This window comes from Gossypium hirsutum, chromosome A07, assembly GCF_007990345.1.
Source record: "Gossypium hirsutum isolate 1008001.06 chromosome A07, Gossypium_hirsutum_v2.1, whole genome shotgun sequence".
NCBI lineage: Eukaryota > Viridiplantae > Streptophyta > Magnoliopsida > Malvales > Malvaceae > Gossypium > Gossypium hirsutum.
Genome location: NC_053430.1, coordinates 97,563,044 through 97,578,826, shown reverse-complemented (window position 1 = coordinate 97,578,826; position 15,783 = coordinate 97,563,044). Strand labels below are relative to the sequence as shown.

At 32.0% G+C, this 15,783-nt stretch overlaps 2 protein-coding genes across 8 annotated transcripts in view; both read left to right on the top strand.

The window, feature by feature from the left end:
* On the top strand, window positions 1–2,018 carry LOC107938783 (F-box/LRR-repeat protein 3). The gene is given in 2 exon segments (XM_016872021.2): window positions 1–1,573; window positions 1,575–2,018. Coding segments are annotated over 2 exon segments (1,407 nt in total). The 5' UTR covers window positions 1–208; the 3' UTR covers window positions 1,617–2,018.
* An 8,699-nt stretch (window positions 2,019–10,717) lies between these two features.
* Window positions 10,718–15,783, top strand: part of LOC107938775 (titin) — a 29,595-nt gene continuing 24,529 nt past the window's right edge. For all 7 annotated transcript variants that reach the window (XM_041116848.1, XM_041116846.1, XM_041116844.1 and 4 more), the window contains exons 1-7: window positions 10,718–10,925; window positions 11,028–11,078; window positions 11,165–11,215; window positions 12,369–13,319; window positions 13,592–13,753; window positions 13,847–15,193; window positions 15,291–15,386. In XM_041116848.1, coding sequence (XP_040972782.1) covers window positions 10,881–10,925; window positions 11,028–11,078; window positions 11,165–11,215; window positions 12,369–13,319; window positions 13,592–13,753; window positions 13,847–15,193; window positions 15,291–15,386 — 2,703 coding nt within the window. In that variant the 5' untranslated portion in view covers window positions 10,718–10,880. The remainder of the gene's footprint in view (window positions 10,926–11,027; window positions 11,079–11,164; window positions 11,216–12,368; window positions 13,320–13,591; window positions 13,754–13,846; window positions 15,194–15,290; window positions 15,387–15,783) is intronic.

The window sequence follows — 15,783 nt, the reverse complement described above, 5'->3', positions numbered from 1 at the left end:
AAATTCTCAACTCACACTTCAAATCTAACCCAAATTCCTCTCTCACCTGATCATCAAAATTCAACCTTTTAGACCCAATTTCCTCTCTCACCTGATCATCAAAATTCAACCTTTTTGATGATACCCAGAAAACCAGTTGTCAAACACTCAGTCTTGCTGTGGGTGTTTCAATTCAAAAATCCCAGAAAACTTTGAGTAATTTGCAGTAATGGATACCATGTTATGTGATGAATTATTACAAGAAATATTCAAAAGGCTGCCATCAACACCATCGGCTGCTTTATCAGTGTCTTTAGTTTCAAAGCGTTGGCTTAACCTTTATAGAAGCTCAAAAACTTCACTTTCTCTCAGGTTTCTTCCTCACAATTCAATGCTTGTTTCTTTATCTTCTCTTCTTTCTTATTATCCTTCACTTTCTTCTCTTTCTCTTGTATTATCTGATTCAATCACTAACGCCAATTCAAGCACTGCTACTGCTTTTACTGATCACCTTCTTTTCATAGTTTCTTCTTCTTGTTCTAATCTTAATCATCTCAGGTTCTTAGTTGGTCCAGTTTCTGTTTCTTCTTTATTTTCACTATCAAGATCTTGTTCCCAACTTTCTTGTATCACTATTTCTTTATCTAAACCTCTTTATATCAGCTGGGTTGTGTCATTTCCCTGTTTGAAGGAGTTGTGTTTGTATATATGCCCCAATGGAGTTAATAAATTTGGGTCGCTTTTAAATGAGGAATTGGATGCAGAATTCGGTTTAGAAACCCTGTTTTTATCTGGGATTCAAGCAGGTGATGAGGGTATTGGTTGGCTATGGAGGAACTGTAAAAGGCTCAAGAAATTACAGCTAAAGAACTGTGCAAGTGTTGGTGATGGTGGATCATTTTCATCATTTATCTTGTGTGTTAAAGGTCTTCAAGAAGTTGACTTAAGGAAATGTAGGAGTATTGTTGATGGGGTTTTATTAAAATTGGCTGAAAATTGTGGTTCATTGAATTCTCTATTGGTTTATGATGGAGGAAGCAAAGAAGGTTTACTTGAATTCATAAACACTTGCAGGTGTAATTTGCAGAAACTTGACCTTAGATTACCATTAGACCTCAACAACACTCATCTCTCAGCTGTTGCGATGAATTTAAGACATCTCTCAACACTTAAGCTTCAAAGTTGTTGTCTTGTTACAGGTGAAGGTCTAAATACACTTGGGACTGCCTTGTATAGCAGTCTTGAAGAACTAGCATTGATAAACTGTGATGTTGTTGAAAGAGAGATAGGATTGTTAGCCACCTTGGGACAAAATTTAAGGATCTTGAGGAAATTAGACTTGTCTTATAATGAGTTCTTGGTTGATAAAGAGCTCACTTCAATGCTAATTTCATGTTATAATCTGACAGATTTGAAGTTAAGAGGATGTAGGAAGATAACTGGTGTGACATTGTTTTCTATGTCTAAGAACATCAAGTGTTTACAAAGTGTTGATATCATGAATTGTCCTGGGATTGAAGCTGAGGCTGTTGAGTTCCTTGTTTTGAACTGTTCACAAATGAGACAAATGGTGGTTGAGGAGAACAAGGTTTCTAACATTGCAAGAACATGGGCATTGCATAAAGTTATAGAGGTAACTTCTGGTTGATGAATTGATTGATTGTAGTACATATTCTCTCTCTCTATGTATGTATATATATGTATATAAATTTATGTATGTATGTATGTATGTATGTATGTATGTATGTATGTATGCATACACACACACCAAAAATCTTGCTTGTTTGCTGTAAATATTTCATTGCTTCATGTTCTGGAATTGAGAAGAGTTGCATTGCTCTCTGAATAAACATATGCTAAACCTGTTTGTTGTTGTAATAACTGCAATCTAATAGAAGAAGGGATTGCAGATGTTAGAATTCGAACTCTAGATATAAACCGAGCTAAGTCTAGAGTTCATGCTGTAATTCATTTTCATATTCATGGTACTTAAACAAGTTTATGAGTGAATTGAGTATGAATGTTTACATTCTTTTGAATCTGCTATCCAGTTTATAATATATTTGTGCTCAAGGGTCAAGGTATTTGCCTATTTTTGTTCCGGCTCTTTATTTTTCTTCAACTGTTTGTATTTGACATAGTTTTGGACGTGTATAAGAAGATATGACCCTCAAAGGATCTAGAAAATGTTTTTTTTTTTAAAGTTTAAAATGTACTCCAAGTCCATTTACTCTTTACACATATGGAATTTAGTCCCTCTACTTTTACTTTTAAGAATTTAGTCCCTATACTTCTTAGATTTTAAAATTCAAGTCCAATTGTCAACACTGTTAAATTTCTTCTGTTAAATTCATTGGTGTATCATTTTGAAATAAAAAAGAAATTCACTTAGTAGCCATATAAAAAAGATTAACTTTGTAATGAACTTGAATTTAGAAATCTGAACAGTAAAATGATTAAATTCCTTGAAATAAAAGCAGATGAATTAAATTTCAAATGTATGAAAAGTATAGGGACTTGGAGCATATTTTAACCAAAAAAATGAACAAAATATTTTTCGCATATATATTCATATCTGACATTTACACCCAATTTTTTTTTTTTTACACTCTCGAATTTATGTCTTTTACACTACCAACGATGCTAATGTCAACTAAATTAAGACTCAATCGGCAATTACACTTAAGTGAAAGATGTTGTCTTAATGATAGAAAGCAGCCAAATAGCTTCACTTGTTTTCTGGTTGTTCACGAATAGAAATTTGATTTGGGTATCTTATCTGTAATAAAAGGAGCTGCTTTTGTAATAATAAAGTAGTCACTTCCTGCTAATATTTTAAATTAGTTTGTTGAAGCGTTCTCATGTCTTATTCATGGAGGGATATAAGGTTAAATTCAGCCATTGGCATGTTTACATCAAGAAATGTATCATATTATTGATAGCTTGGAAATGTCAACACTGGAAAAGTTTGAGCATTTCTTACCAACTAACTATCATGTTCAGATTCTATGAAGCTCGTATTAAATGTGTATATTAACATAGTGATCCTCCAAATATGTGAAAATTTTGGGGATGGCAGAAGGAGCGTACCATTATCAGTTCGACATTTACTCCCAATCAATCCAATAAGTTTCAAAGAAACAACAAATGTGGTGGTTTTGTTATAACCGTAAAAACTCGATATTAAAATGTGGAAATACATTTGAATCCATTAATATTTTGAGATCGTAAAATTAATTTTTCAAATTAATGCAAATATTTTAGAGAAAATAACTCTCTTGGAAGTATCTACATATATTTAATTTATACTTTATTTAATAACCGAAGCCTCTATGATAACCAAACAATTCTTGATTAAAAAAAGATCCTTTTATCTGATTAGCAATGTTTGTGTAAATGGTGCGAACAAGAAGTTGATGATTTGAACCATGCACTATTTGATTGTAAGCTCATTTTCCATTTCTGGTGTGGGTTTTTTCTGGTCTAAAAATTTGTTTGTGTTATTTTTTTTAATGGAACGAAAGGATTAATTATCGAATCGAATATTGTTTTAGTAATTTAATGATACTTTTATTTTGATTTAAGATCATAGTACTGGACGATAACTCTTGATAAAATTAATAGCATAATTAAAGTGATTGAAGATATAAAATATACACGTATTAGCATAGAGGGAAATGTGATGGTTGGTTTTTTTAGCTTGACCAACTACTTACAAAAATAGTTTATATGAAATTAATTTGCTCGGGGATATCAGGTAGTATTGTAAAGTTGATAGTTCTTTTTGGACAGTTTCCTCGTATAAAAACTCAAACGTATACTCTAAAAAGGATTATTCTACTCTCCTTTTCTTTTGGTACCCCAAAAAAAACAAATTTCAAACTCAATTTGGTCACTTTAGCAATGTTTCCAAATCAGGTGGAATAAAAAAGTGTAAAACCTATAGAAATTATTGTATTAGATGTTAGATTGCATTTTATTTTTTTACATAAAAAATAGGTAAATTAAATCTCTATACATTAAATCAAATAGCACTTTTCTGTTAAACATTTCATTCATTTCTACTATTAAAAACTAACATAATTGACAAAATAATCAAATAATGATATGTAGCATGTCATTTGTACCTTATGCTAACATATAAGGACTTGTTTTTGTTTGTTTTTTTGTAGAAAAGGACAGCATTAAGCGATTACATTAGATAAAACTATAATCAATAGTAAAAAGACATTTTGCAATCTCTTCGCAACAAGTACATGACCGAAGCAGGTGGGGATTTAAATAAAAGTATCAAAGAGCTACCTGTATCAGCACATTTAGGGTGAGTTTGGATGGGCGGTGCGTTTAGCTGCGGTTAGTGTAAAAACAGCGGTGGCGGTGAGATTAGATACTGTAGCGATACTGTAGCGTGAGATAAAAAGTAAGTTAAACGCACCGCACCACAGTCAATCGCCCATCCAAACGAAGCCTTAGTCATGTGATCAGCAACACCATTAAGAGTTCTCAAATATATCCGATGTGAATCTCCCATTTTCGACGTAAAACTTGATGTAACAGCCGCAATTCCACTAAATTACTACTAGCTCCTTCACCAGACAAAAGTAATTCAACCAATAAAGCATTATCACACTCAATTTCAACTTTTTGAAACCCTTTATCTCAAGCTAAGAATAATCTTTCCAACATCGCTCTTGTTTCAACTTTAAAGACTGACTTGTTACCGAAACTCATCGCATAGCCCCATAACCACTTTGCATTTGAACCTCTAAGAACACCCCCAATATAAGGACTTGTTTTTAATGGTAAAAAAGATAAATATTTTAATAGAAAGATTGATTTATTCTTTAATCTAACGTACTAAAATTAATAAAATAGATAAAATGAAGTTGTTAGGACAATACCATATATTACCCATCTCTTCCCTTCACAATCTAATATTCCACCTACTGTGATGTTTAGGAGAAACCCCAGCCAAAATTTAAAATAAACGTCGGTAGTTGTCACCTATTTCTTGTTTGTGGTATGGAATGAATCATGCTCAAAAAGAAAATGACGACGTTGGATTGGCTTGGCCCCACCGTTGGCGGTGGTGGGCCGGTGCCAAATGGACGGCATGGCTACCTAACATTAACCATGCACCCCTTCCAATAGAAAACATTAATCGTAATAATATATATGTGAGCTGACATGGCTTCACCTGCACATCTTTAGGCTGCCCACTATCCTCTTTTCCTAAAATTATATTGAGTTTACACCTCTCCACATAATATTTCCTTCTTTTTAATTTCACTGCATGCTCAACTTTTTCTTAAAGAGTCCAAGTTAGAGTATTGTTTTAGGAACCAAAACCCTTTCTTCTTTGCGTATAATAAACAAACATTCAATTCTATTTTTATTATTTTAAATATATTTTTTATATTTATTGATATAAAATGTAAGATTAAAGAGAGAAAGCGATTTACACGATGTGTCAAAGGTCGTTAATGATTATCTAAAAGTATTTGAAAGATTTGATGGTTCTGAAAAGGATTTAACAGAAAATTAGTGTAAAAGTAATTTATTAGCATCTCCTGGTAACAGAAATGACTTACATATATGGAAAACTTAATGTGGATACCATTAAGCAAATATCCTAATAAGATCATAAAGTGCCTTACTAGGATGTAACTTAGTTACTATAAAGACTTGGTAGTAGAGTTACGAAAGATTTTACTCTACATGCGAAGCATAGATAAAGAGATAAATAGTGACATTGACCCTTAAAAATGTTAAATATACATTTTAATCCTTTAAAATTTACAAAAATATAAATTAATATGTTGATGAAAATTATATATCTCCTCTCTTCAAATTTATGACTCATCCCCGACTTCCAAACTTTAACAAAGTGGTTACAAATAATAATAATTGGCAATGACATGGAAATGAAGGCAATAAAGAACCGTCCATTATCTATAATTATCAATATTCATTCCCTTGATTGACCGACTATGACCAAATGAAAGGGACAGTCACCGTAGGGGTGGGGGCCTCTATTTTTATTCAATTTTTTCACTGTCTCTTTTATGCCCAACCAACCTCATGCTTTGCTCATCTTTCTTAATGGAACTGCTGGATTTAATACTTTCATTCAATTACTATTTGATAAATAATTCAATATGTAATCTTTAAATTTAGTATTTTTTTTAATTTGATACTTAAATTTTTTTTAGTTTAAATTAGTTCTTGAATTTAATAACATTTTCAATAGTATGATACTTTAATATCGTATCATATTATCACTTAAAAATTATTTTTTATATAAAAATTGAGAGCCAAAATTTAGAAAAGTAAATTAGAGCAAAATTTGTAATTTGCTAAAATTTTGAAATTTCTTGCACAATCAAAATTGTGTACATGTTGGTCCTTAAATTATTGGTTAATGGTGTTATCACCTTTCCAATAAATGAAGTCAAAAGCAGACTCAACTATTTCTTGTTTTTAATCTAAATCAGAAAGGTTGAATTGGCTTAAAAAAATTCAATTATTATTTTTAAAATTTTTAAGAAAGTGATAACTATTTTTAAAAATAATTTATATATTTTTAATTTATTACATAAATAAATTAAAATTGGATCTATTCATAAATTGAATCGACTTTCTTTAATTAAATCTAATTAAATAAGTAAGCCAAGCTATCAATAACTTGCATTAAAATAAATATTTTTTTTGAAAAAGTGTGTAATTAAAAATATAAAATATAAATAAATTAAAAATTCAAATAAAATGGATTCATGAAATTAAGAAATTCAGATGGATAATGAATAAACATAGGAACATTGTATAATATAGTAGTTCAAAAGGCAAAAGACAAGTTGGTGGAATCTTTGTATATCCACGTAGAGGGCGGCGGACCAAGACAATTTATTTTTGTTTGGTCGGTTTGCTTCACCTTCTTCTTTCGATTTAACACTTTATAACATAAATGATGGCTGATAGAAAATGAAATTTTAAAGAACATAAATAAAAATTGTTTGGTTTTTTATTTTATTATTTCATCAAAACTTGAAAAGCCTAATTTGAATCAAGAATTTGGCATTGGAAGGATTAAAATAGAATTTTAAAATTTTAAGCTTAAATTAAATATTTGATAATTAGGGAGGGACTGATATTATTTTATTTAATTAAGAACCTTAATTAACTGAAAGATTAAATTTGAATTGTATAAACAGATCAATTTAATTATGTTCTTTATTTGAATTAAACTCAATTATTTGAAATCTTAAAAGTTTTTATTTTTATTTTTGCAAGTAGTTTGTTTCTTCTTTTTCGTTTTATGCCAATTTTCAGATTAATTTTTGTTCCTTTTTTTCTCTCTTATCAGCCTTTTTTTTTTCTCTTCATTCTTTTAATATGTTTCTCGCTTTTCAATTTGCAAATCTATTTTGTAAGTATCCTTCTAGTTTTCACAAGTAGTGATGGGCAGTTAACAGTGCTTGTCGTCGTTAAAACTCCGTCGTCCACCAGCACTTTTCTCTTAAAAAGTGGGTACCTCTTCGTCAGCTTTTTAATTGGTTTCTGTTTTGACGCGTCGATTTGGACGTGTGTTGTTTAAGTTTTATATATATTTTTATTTGTTTTCCGTTGTTTAATAAGTTTTTACTTTTAGAAGTTTTTATTTGCTCATATAACACTTTTTTTAGTTTTGTTTATACATATAGTTTTGCTTTCGCAAGTGATTTTAGGTATGATTTTGTTGTCATCCTCTAGTTTTTTGGATACTCGATTCCTTTTCCTTTTTTTGCCCGTTGCTTTGGACCATCTGAAATTGATTTCTTTATTATATTAAATGTTTGTAATCACTCCATATGCTTGAGATTTGACAAAGCCAATTGTCAACATGTCATAATGTTTTATTATGTTGAGGCTGAAGCTTTTATTATATTGATAAAACTTGTCATTCACCACATTCAACGGGTGTTTATTAGTTTTATCTCCAAATTGTATAATCTTTCATATAATGAACTAATGGATTTTTATTTATATTTCAATATTTAAATTATTTTTTAATTACAAATTCAATACAATCAATGTTAAAAATATTAAGCATAAATATCATATATGCATTTAATATATTAAATTAATTTAGTACATTATTTATATTTCTAACAAATAAGTGTCGGACCTAAAATTACAAATTTCAAAGAAAAGAAGTACCAAAACAATAATTATTGAGGCATGGAACTAACCAAGTTGTCGCTTTCACTGTTATTTTCACACCCATTTCAATTTCAACTCAATTCCTCTTACGTATTTAATTGTTAAACTCAACCTTCTAATTTATCCTCATTTTTAAAAAAAAATTAAGATTTAATTCCAAATAAAAATCGATTTATTTAAATCATTCACTTAATAAAAAATATTTCACATTTAATTTTAAGCTTAATTATTAAATTTGAGTTTAGATTTAAATTCGGACAAAAAATTATAAATATTCACTTTTTTATTTATTTCTTTTTATATAAATATAGCATCACCATTCTTAATCTTTATTTTTTAATATAATGTCTAGAAAAGAACTACCCATAATCCCTTTCCAACTCTTAAACAAGAGAATAATACGCTTCAACACACTCGAACCCATGTCCTCTTTTACTGACAACAATACTAATGCCAACTAAGTTAAGACTCAATCAACAAAAATATTTTATTTAAAGCTCTACATATATGTATAATTTGTATTTTATACATGAGTCATATATAAATCAATACATTAAATTAGTAAAAGTACCATGAAAGACCTTTATACTAAGAGTCAGATTATATTTTACCGTTCTACTAAAAAATAAGTAAATTAGTTCATATATGTTAGACTAAAGAGCAAATCAACCTTCTGTTAAAAATTCTATCCATTTCTACTGTTAAAAATTGATCTTTGTATGTCTGCATAAAGTACACGTCACACATCACGTATCGTTATCTAGTTATTCCGTCAGATACACTAATTTTTAACAATACAAAACATATGAAATTTTAACAAAAATGACCGATTTACTCATTAATTTAACGTACAAAGATTAATTTACCTATTTTTTAAATAAAAAATAAAATATAATCTAACTATTAATATAGAGACTTCTATGATGCTTTTATCGTGTTTTTATATTATTTGAAAACTGATAGTCAAAAATGTAAAAAGCATCCATAATTTTTTCTCAAAAAAATTATTATTATGGGAAGTTAAGAGTTAGTGAGACAGATTAATGGGGCACCAAATGATGCGACCTCACTAAACTGGTATTTTATATAAGACAATTATATTTAAAATAATTAGAAAATTCTCCCTATTAGATACGTAAATTTACCTTTGAAAATTATCATTAATTATTTTCAAAGAATTAATCATGAAGTTTTACAACCACTTTTGATCTTGAAATTTTCTTTAAATCTCTAATTCAATGCCCATTTTTACAATCAAAGTAACCACTGAAATTGATATCTTTCATTGTTTCAAGTAGGTAAATTAGGAAGAACCTTAATATCAATATTAATGCTTCATGTAGAGGCAATAAATTTTAGATTTTTTTAGTAGTAGGAAGTTGCAATCTCGGAATCATAAATATTTAGATTCGAATTTCATAAATTTTACATTTGTAACGTGAGTTCAAAATTTATTATTATCATATATAGAGAAAGTGAGAGAGATTTGAGCTTATACATAATGAGATTTTTTCCGTAAAATAAAATTATAAAACTTCTCAAATCAAAATCGACAATACTATCAAAGTTAGGAGCTAGTCTCGATCGAGCATGATTTAAACTAAGCTAATTTTTGCCAAATATTTGATATTTGAGATTGACGAGTTTAATCTTTAGCCTTAAAATTAATGGTCCATGTGATCTTAATATCATATATGATAGGACCACAATGTAAATAATTGAAAACATAATGTGAAGGAATGTGAAGAATGTGAATATGTAAGTGTACATGATTGCTTCAATAATTTATATAAATATAGTTTTAATACATAATTTGGTATTTAAATTTAATTTTTTTAATTTAGTACATGTTTATTTTTAACTAATGTGATACTCGTATTTGATACTTAATTCAGGTTTTAAGGTTGATTTGATAAACGTTAATTGTTAATATTATCAGTTAATTATGAATTTTCAACAAATCAACTTTAAAACTCAAGTTAAACACTGAAACATTAACACTGTTACTTTCAAGTACCAAAATGTATAATTTTTGTCAAATGCAAGTACTACTTTAGACAAAAAAAAAATAGCACAGGCACCCCATCAGAAAAAGTATCAAATTAAACCAAATATAAATATTTTAAACACGATTATAATATAATAAAATACACGAAAATGATATGAATATACGAATTATGAGTTATAACTTTTGGTCAAATTTTGAAAGACTATAAGAGGAATTTATTTTTGGTCATGGAGTTAAAGTGAAGCTTAAGATCACAAATTTAAGGTTAATTGTGAAGAAAAAGGTGTTAGAACCCCCCAACAAAGACAGCTCTAATAACATAAGCCTACAAAAAAGGAACTGTTAAAAGGGTTTTGTCTGAAACTGAAAACATCTCAACAATTATTAAATCAGAATTTGATCTTAAACCAAAAGAGCATATTTTTACATTATTTGCCATGTGAGTGACCAATCAGTAGGGCCAATTCCACAAATGTGTCCAACTCAGCATCTATATCAGCAAATACCAAGTTGCATTTGTCAGCTTACAATCAACAATACACTCCTCTTATTACCAGATCAATATTTATGCACATATATATAACAATCATCAACCAATTCATGGTTATGAATGTTTCAGATCATAGGGAGTTTTCTTTAGTATTCTCGAACTCGAACACAAACTCGAATTCTATTATATCTGCAGGAAAAGTAGATGGCAACTGAAGCAGCGATCATTCAAGAACCGGTTTCCATAGTGGTAAAGTTCTTTCATCTTATATGATTCATGGTTTATGAATGTTTCAGGATGATAGGCAGTATTGTTCAGTGTTCTTGAACTCGAATTCGATCACTTGTGCAGGAAAAAATTGCAACTGAATCAGTGATTATTCAAGAACCCATTTCCATAGTGGTAAAGTTCTTTCATCTTACATGATTCACAGTTTATGAATGTTTGATATGATAGGCTCTCAAACTAGAATTCGATAACTTGTGCAGGAAAAAATGGCAACTGGAGCAGTGATCATTCAAGAGCCCATTTCAATAGTGGTAATGTTCTTTCATCTTACACGTATTGTGCTTTAAGCAAACTTTAGAACACTCTACGTCATCAAAGATCAGATGTCTTTGATGACAGATTAAACCAGAAAGATCATGCGTCAGGTTTCATCTTTAAATAGCACTTCTGCTTTTGAGTTTTTCGGTGTTGTTGAAACACTTAAAACTGGAGGATCTCTAAGTTCTATTACTATCCTTCTAGTTGATTGATGAAGCACATAATCTCCGGTTTTCAATCAGCTTAAAGAAGGTAGTAAGCATATATTTTTAGATCTGTTGATGCAGGGTTCATGCATCAACAAGTTCTCTTTAGAAATACAAGGAAAACTTGGAAAAAGAAAATTGAACACGTATCGGGCACATATCCGTACCAGATACTAACACTAACATTAAAGACAAGCTAAATCTCTTTTCTAAAAAATAATTGTCACGACCTATCACCATTTGACCAGCCATAGGCTGTGTTACACGGGCATTGAGAGCACAATTGTCTTCTTTGAGCGTCCACTAACCCTCGTAAAAGCTTTCTCACCTAAAGATGCGCTTAGTTGGATTGAACCTAAGACCTCCTATAACACATATATATAGCGGTCTTTTTTGCAAAGATCAAACGGTACTATGTTTTCAAGATAGACTACCATATGTGTTGTAGGAAGTGTTGGTTTCAAATCCAAGGAGACACGCCATTGAATGAAAGCCTTGAGGGGTTAGTCGACCCCCGAAGAGGACAATGTTTGTATTGTGTTCACGATGCTTGCACAACCACCTCGGACATGACATAATTCAAACCACTTTCAATTACGGATATGGTCATGCATAACAGAAATCCCGTGTTATACAGTATCAAACTCGAAGTCAAAGATTCAAATCCAATTCAAATTAACAAAATTCATCAATGTGTCTCGAGACATTATAGACCGAGTCTCGAGAATGTTCACGTTATTCTTTCACGTCTATAGTTCATGTCCAAAATTGCCAACTGTTATCTGACAGCCAACTAGCTTTAATATTACATAGGACAGGGAACAATTACCAGAAATAGATTTAAGTATGCCATTTTTTTTGTTACCAAAGAAGCTTATTCTTCCAGAGAATAAATACCACATATGTAAATGAAAATAAAAGCTTTGTTTTCTTCATGCAGAAAACAGCAGAGAGCAAGCACTTGACCTTGGAAGTAGCTGCCGATAATAAGGGGATCGAAACGGCACATATCATCACTGAAGGCAATACTGGAATCTCTAAGGGTGAAAGTTTTTTAGTATCACCTGAGATTTCCATGGTTGCCAATGAGACCAGTGGAATATTAGAACACACAGAGGTGGATGGCACTCCATTTAAAGAAGAGAAGATACTAGAGGACAAAGAAAAAACAGTGGTTCGTATCGAAGAAGAGGACCGAACTCGAGACGGAATTGAAAAGGGTGACATGGATCATGGCAGTGAAGAACTCGAGAAACAAGCTTCAATGGATTCTCATAATCCAATAGTGAACAACTTACCCTCAATGGTAGCTGAAAGTGAAGAGGTTGCTTGCGTACATGAACCTGAAGAGAACAAATGCGTCAATGGAGAAAATGATGCCAGCCAAGATGAGAATTTGTTCGATACTTCTTCCATCAAGAAAACCAAAGAGCTGCATTCTCAAGCCTCTGATATCAGGATGGAGAATATTGTTGAAGAGTGTACAAGAGAAGAAACTGGACAATGTGAGATTGATGAGAAAACTGACCAAGATTTCAGCACGTCAAATGAATTATGTAAGGATGATGCAAACTCTGAATCTGAAAAGGTTGCAGTGGACGCAATACAGGCAGCAGACAAGGAGCTGGCCGTGACGGAGGCATCAGATGAAATGGAAATAGATGAGGAATCCGCAATTGCAATGCCTAAAGAATACGTTACTGAAGCAGAACATGTTTCAACCCCAAATGAGAAGCCTGCAAATCCTATGAATGCAGTTTACAAAGATGCAAATATTGACATCTCTGGTGAAACTGCAAAAACAAGCACAAGCATCGAAGAGGCAACATCTGTCAAAGACCATGAAGACAGATCTGAGGGAGATGGGAGGGAAACGATGTCTGTTAAAGAGGTAAGTAGATTATATGACATACTGATCTCTGAACTTCTCACTTATTCAGTATATCCAAACTCGAACTTCCACGAAAGGCATGACAAAAACAATCATTATCCACACACATGCACAACATGCAGAACAGCAGACCCGGACCATCTTGTACCACACTCTGCATTTAAACAGTTTTTTTGCTTTATCCTACTTCAAGTTTGTTCTTGTTTATAATCTGATCTGTTACCTTCTAGTAATTTGTCGTAGTTAAATCAAAATTGTGTTTTTTCATGCAGGTCCATGAAGAATCAGAAATGGAGGCTCCAGGTACCGGAAAAGAAAATCCGGAAACAAAGAACCATCCAATACCTGACATCTCTGATTCGTCAATTACAGATGAAATTGCAGAGGAAAACATGAAGCAAGTTGAAAGCAGCCTAATGAAGTTGACAGAAGAGGTCAGCTAACAATGATAGTTAATTTAGGTCCAACAATTCTTTTCCTTTCGTACAATTATTTGTTGTTAACTTACCCGCTCAATTGTTATACAGGCTACCAACTCGAAGGTCACGGAAATGGACTCTATAGAGCAAAGAGCAAAGCGAGATAATGATCCAAGTCCATTTGATGAAAAGGAGTCAAAAGAAGAAATACAACAAACCCTCGAAGAGGACCTTGTTCGTGGCTCGTCGTTTGAGCTCAAGGAATCCAGAATGGACACTGAAGAAGAAACATCAGTAAAAGAAGATGAAGCAGATGGGGAAAAGAATGTTGTTGCGGTCAAAGAGATTGGCCTAGCCACAACTGAACATGACATGGTCAGTGTAGAAGGTGCTAACATTGATGTGAATTCAATGGACTTCTCTGTAACATGCGAGAAGAACGTGGAGGCTCCCAAACCCCAAGAAGAAGATGGAATGCAGGATAAAATTCCGAATGCAGTAAGTGAAGATAGAATGGAGATGACCACTGAGGATGTTCCCTTGAAAGAAGCAATAGGAGATGAAGTTAAGGAACATTCTACCATTCCTTCAGAAGAATACGAAACCACTGAAGAAAGGAAAATAACAGATGAAACTTTGGAAAAAGATAGGGCGTATAAGCACTTAGAAAAGATTGCAGTGGACATGGAAGTTGTACCAGACACAGACAAAAAGCCGGCAGTAACTGGGGCATTAGATGAAATGAAAAGGGAAGAGGAATCCACTGTTCTTATGCCTGAAGGAAAACCGGAGGAAGAGATCCCAATCCAGCAGAAAAATGAACCCGAAAAGGAGATGCCTTCATGTCCCCTGAATGTAGTTCATGAGGATGTCAATACTGCCGTCTCTCGTGAAACTACAGAAACAAGCACAAGCATCAGAGAAAAAACATCAGTCGAAAACCATGAAGAAAGATCCGAGAGAGAAGGGAGGGAAGACTCATCAACCAAACACCAAAAAAATGAAGTAAACCAGAATACCAAAACTATGGAACTTGAGATTTCAAATGACAATGCTGATGATTTACATGTTACTGATTCATCAGTTCAACAATCAGCTGAAAACGAGTATGAAAAGCAGTTTGAGTTCTCCGATGTTCAACCCAATGAACAATTCAATGATGCAATGGTTGCAGTCAAGGAGAAGGAAAAAGTTAGTGAAGATGCCTCTAAAGCAAGTCAAAGCAGTGATTACACAATTCCAGAGCACATATTCACAGAAACAGCAGCAACAGATTTAAAATCTGAAACAAGTGAAATGGGCAATGAAAACACAATGTTTATAAAAGAGGCATATCACTTGAACTCCGGAAATGGCTCAGAGTGCAGTGAAGCTTTAAACAACAAACACAAGGGGATACAGCAAGAGCTAAATGATCACATAGAAGATAACTTGAAACACGAAGAAACTAAAGAGGTCTGATTCTAGATCATAATACTAACTCAATTTCAATTTTTTTGTTAAAATCTGAAAGCTCCATTTTTAACCAATCTCTCAATATATTTTCAATCAGGTCACTGAAAAGCTGGAACTGGACAACACAGTTGAGAATGATGGAAAACAAATTCTAGAGGAAGACACCAACAATGATCAGATTACACTTAAAGAGGTAAGAAAATTATATGACTCTCTAATCTTCAAACTTCAAACTTATAATATATTTCTGAACTCGAACTTCCATCAATAGACATGGAACAAATAAAAATCTTTGGCATACACATGCATACAATGCAAAACAGCACAACCAGAAGTCTTATGCCCCATCGAAAGACTATCCATTAAACAGTGTAAAAGTAATAGAGCCGAGTAAATTCAGATCAAATTCAGAAAAGAGAAGGCCAAAAAAAGAGTTCCACAATAGGAGATGTCATGAAGCAACTGATGCCAGCAAGCAAACCACAAGATAACTGGGATTTCAAAGAATAAAAAATTCAGTTCATTAACTTAGCACTAAGATGACCCGTGACCTGTTGGAATTTGTCTTATAATAGTCTGTAACCATCTGG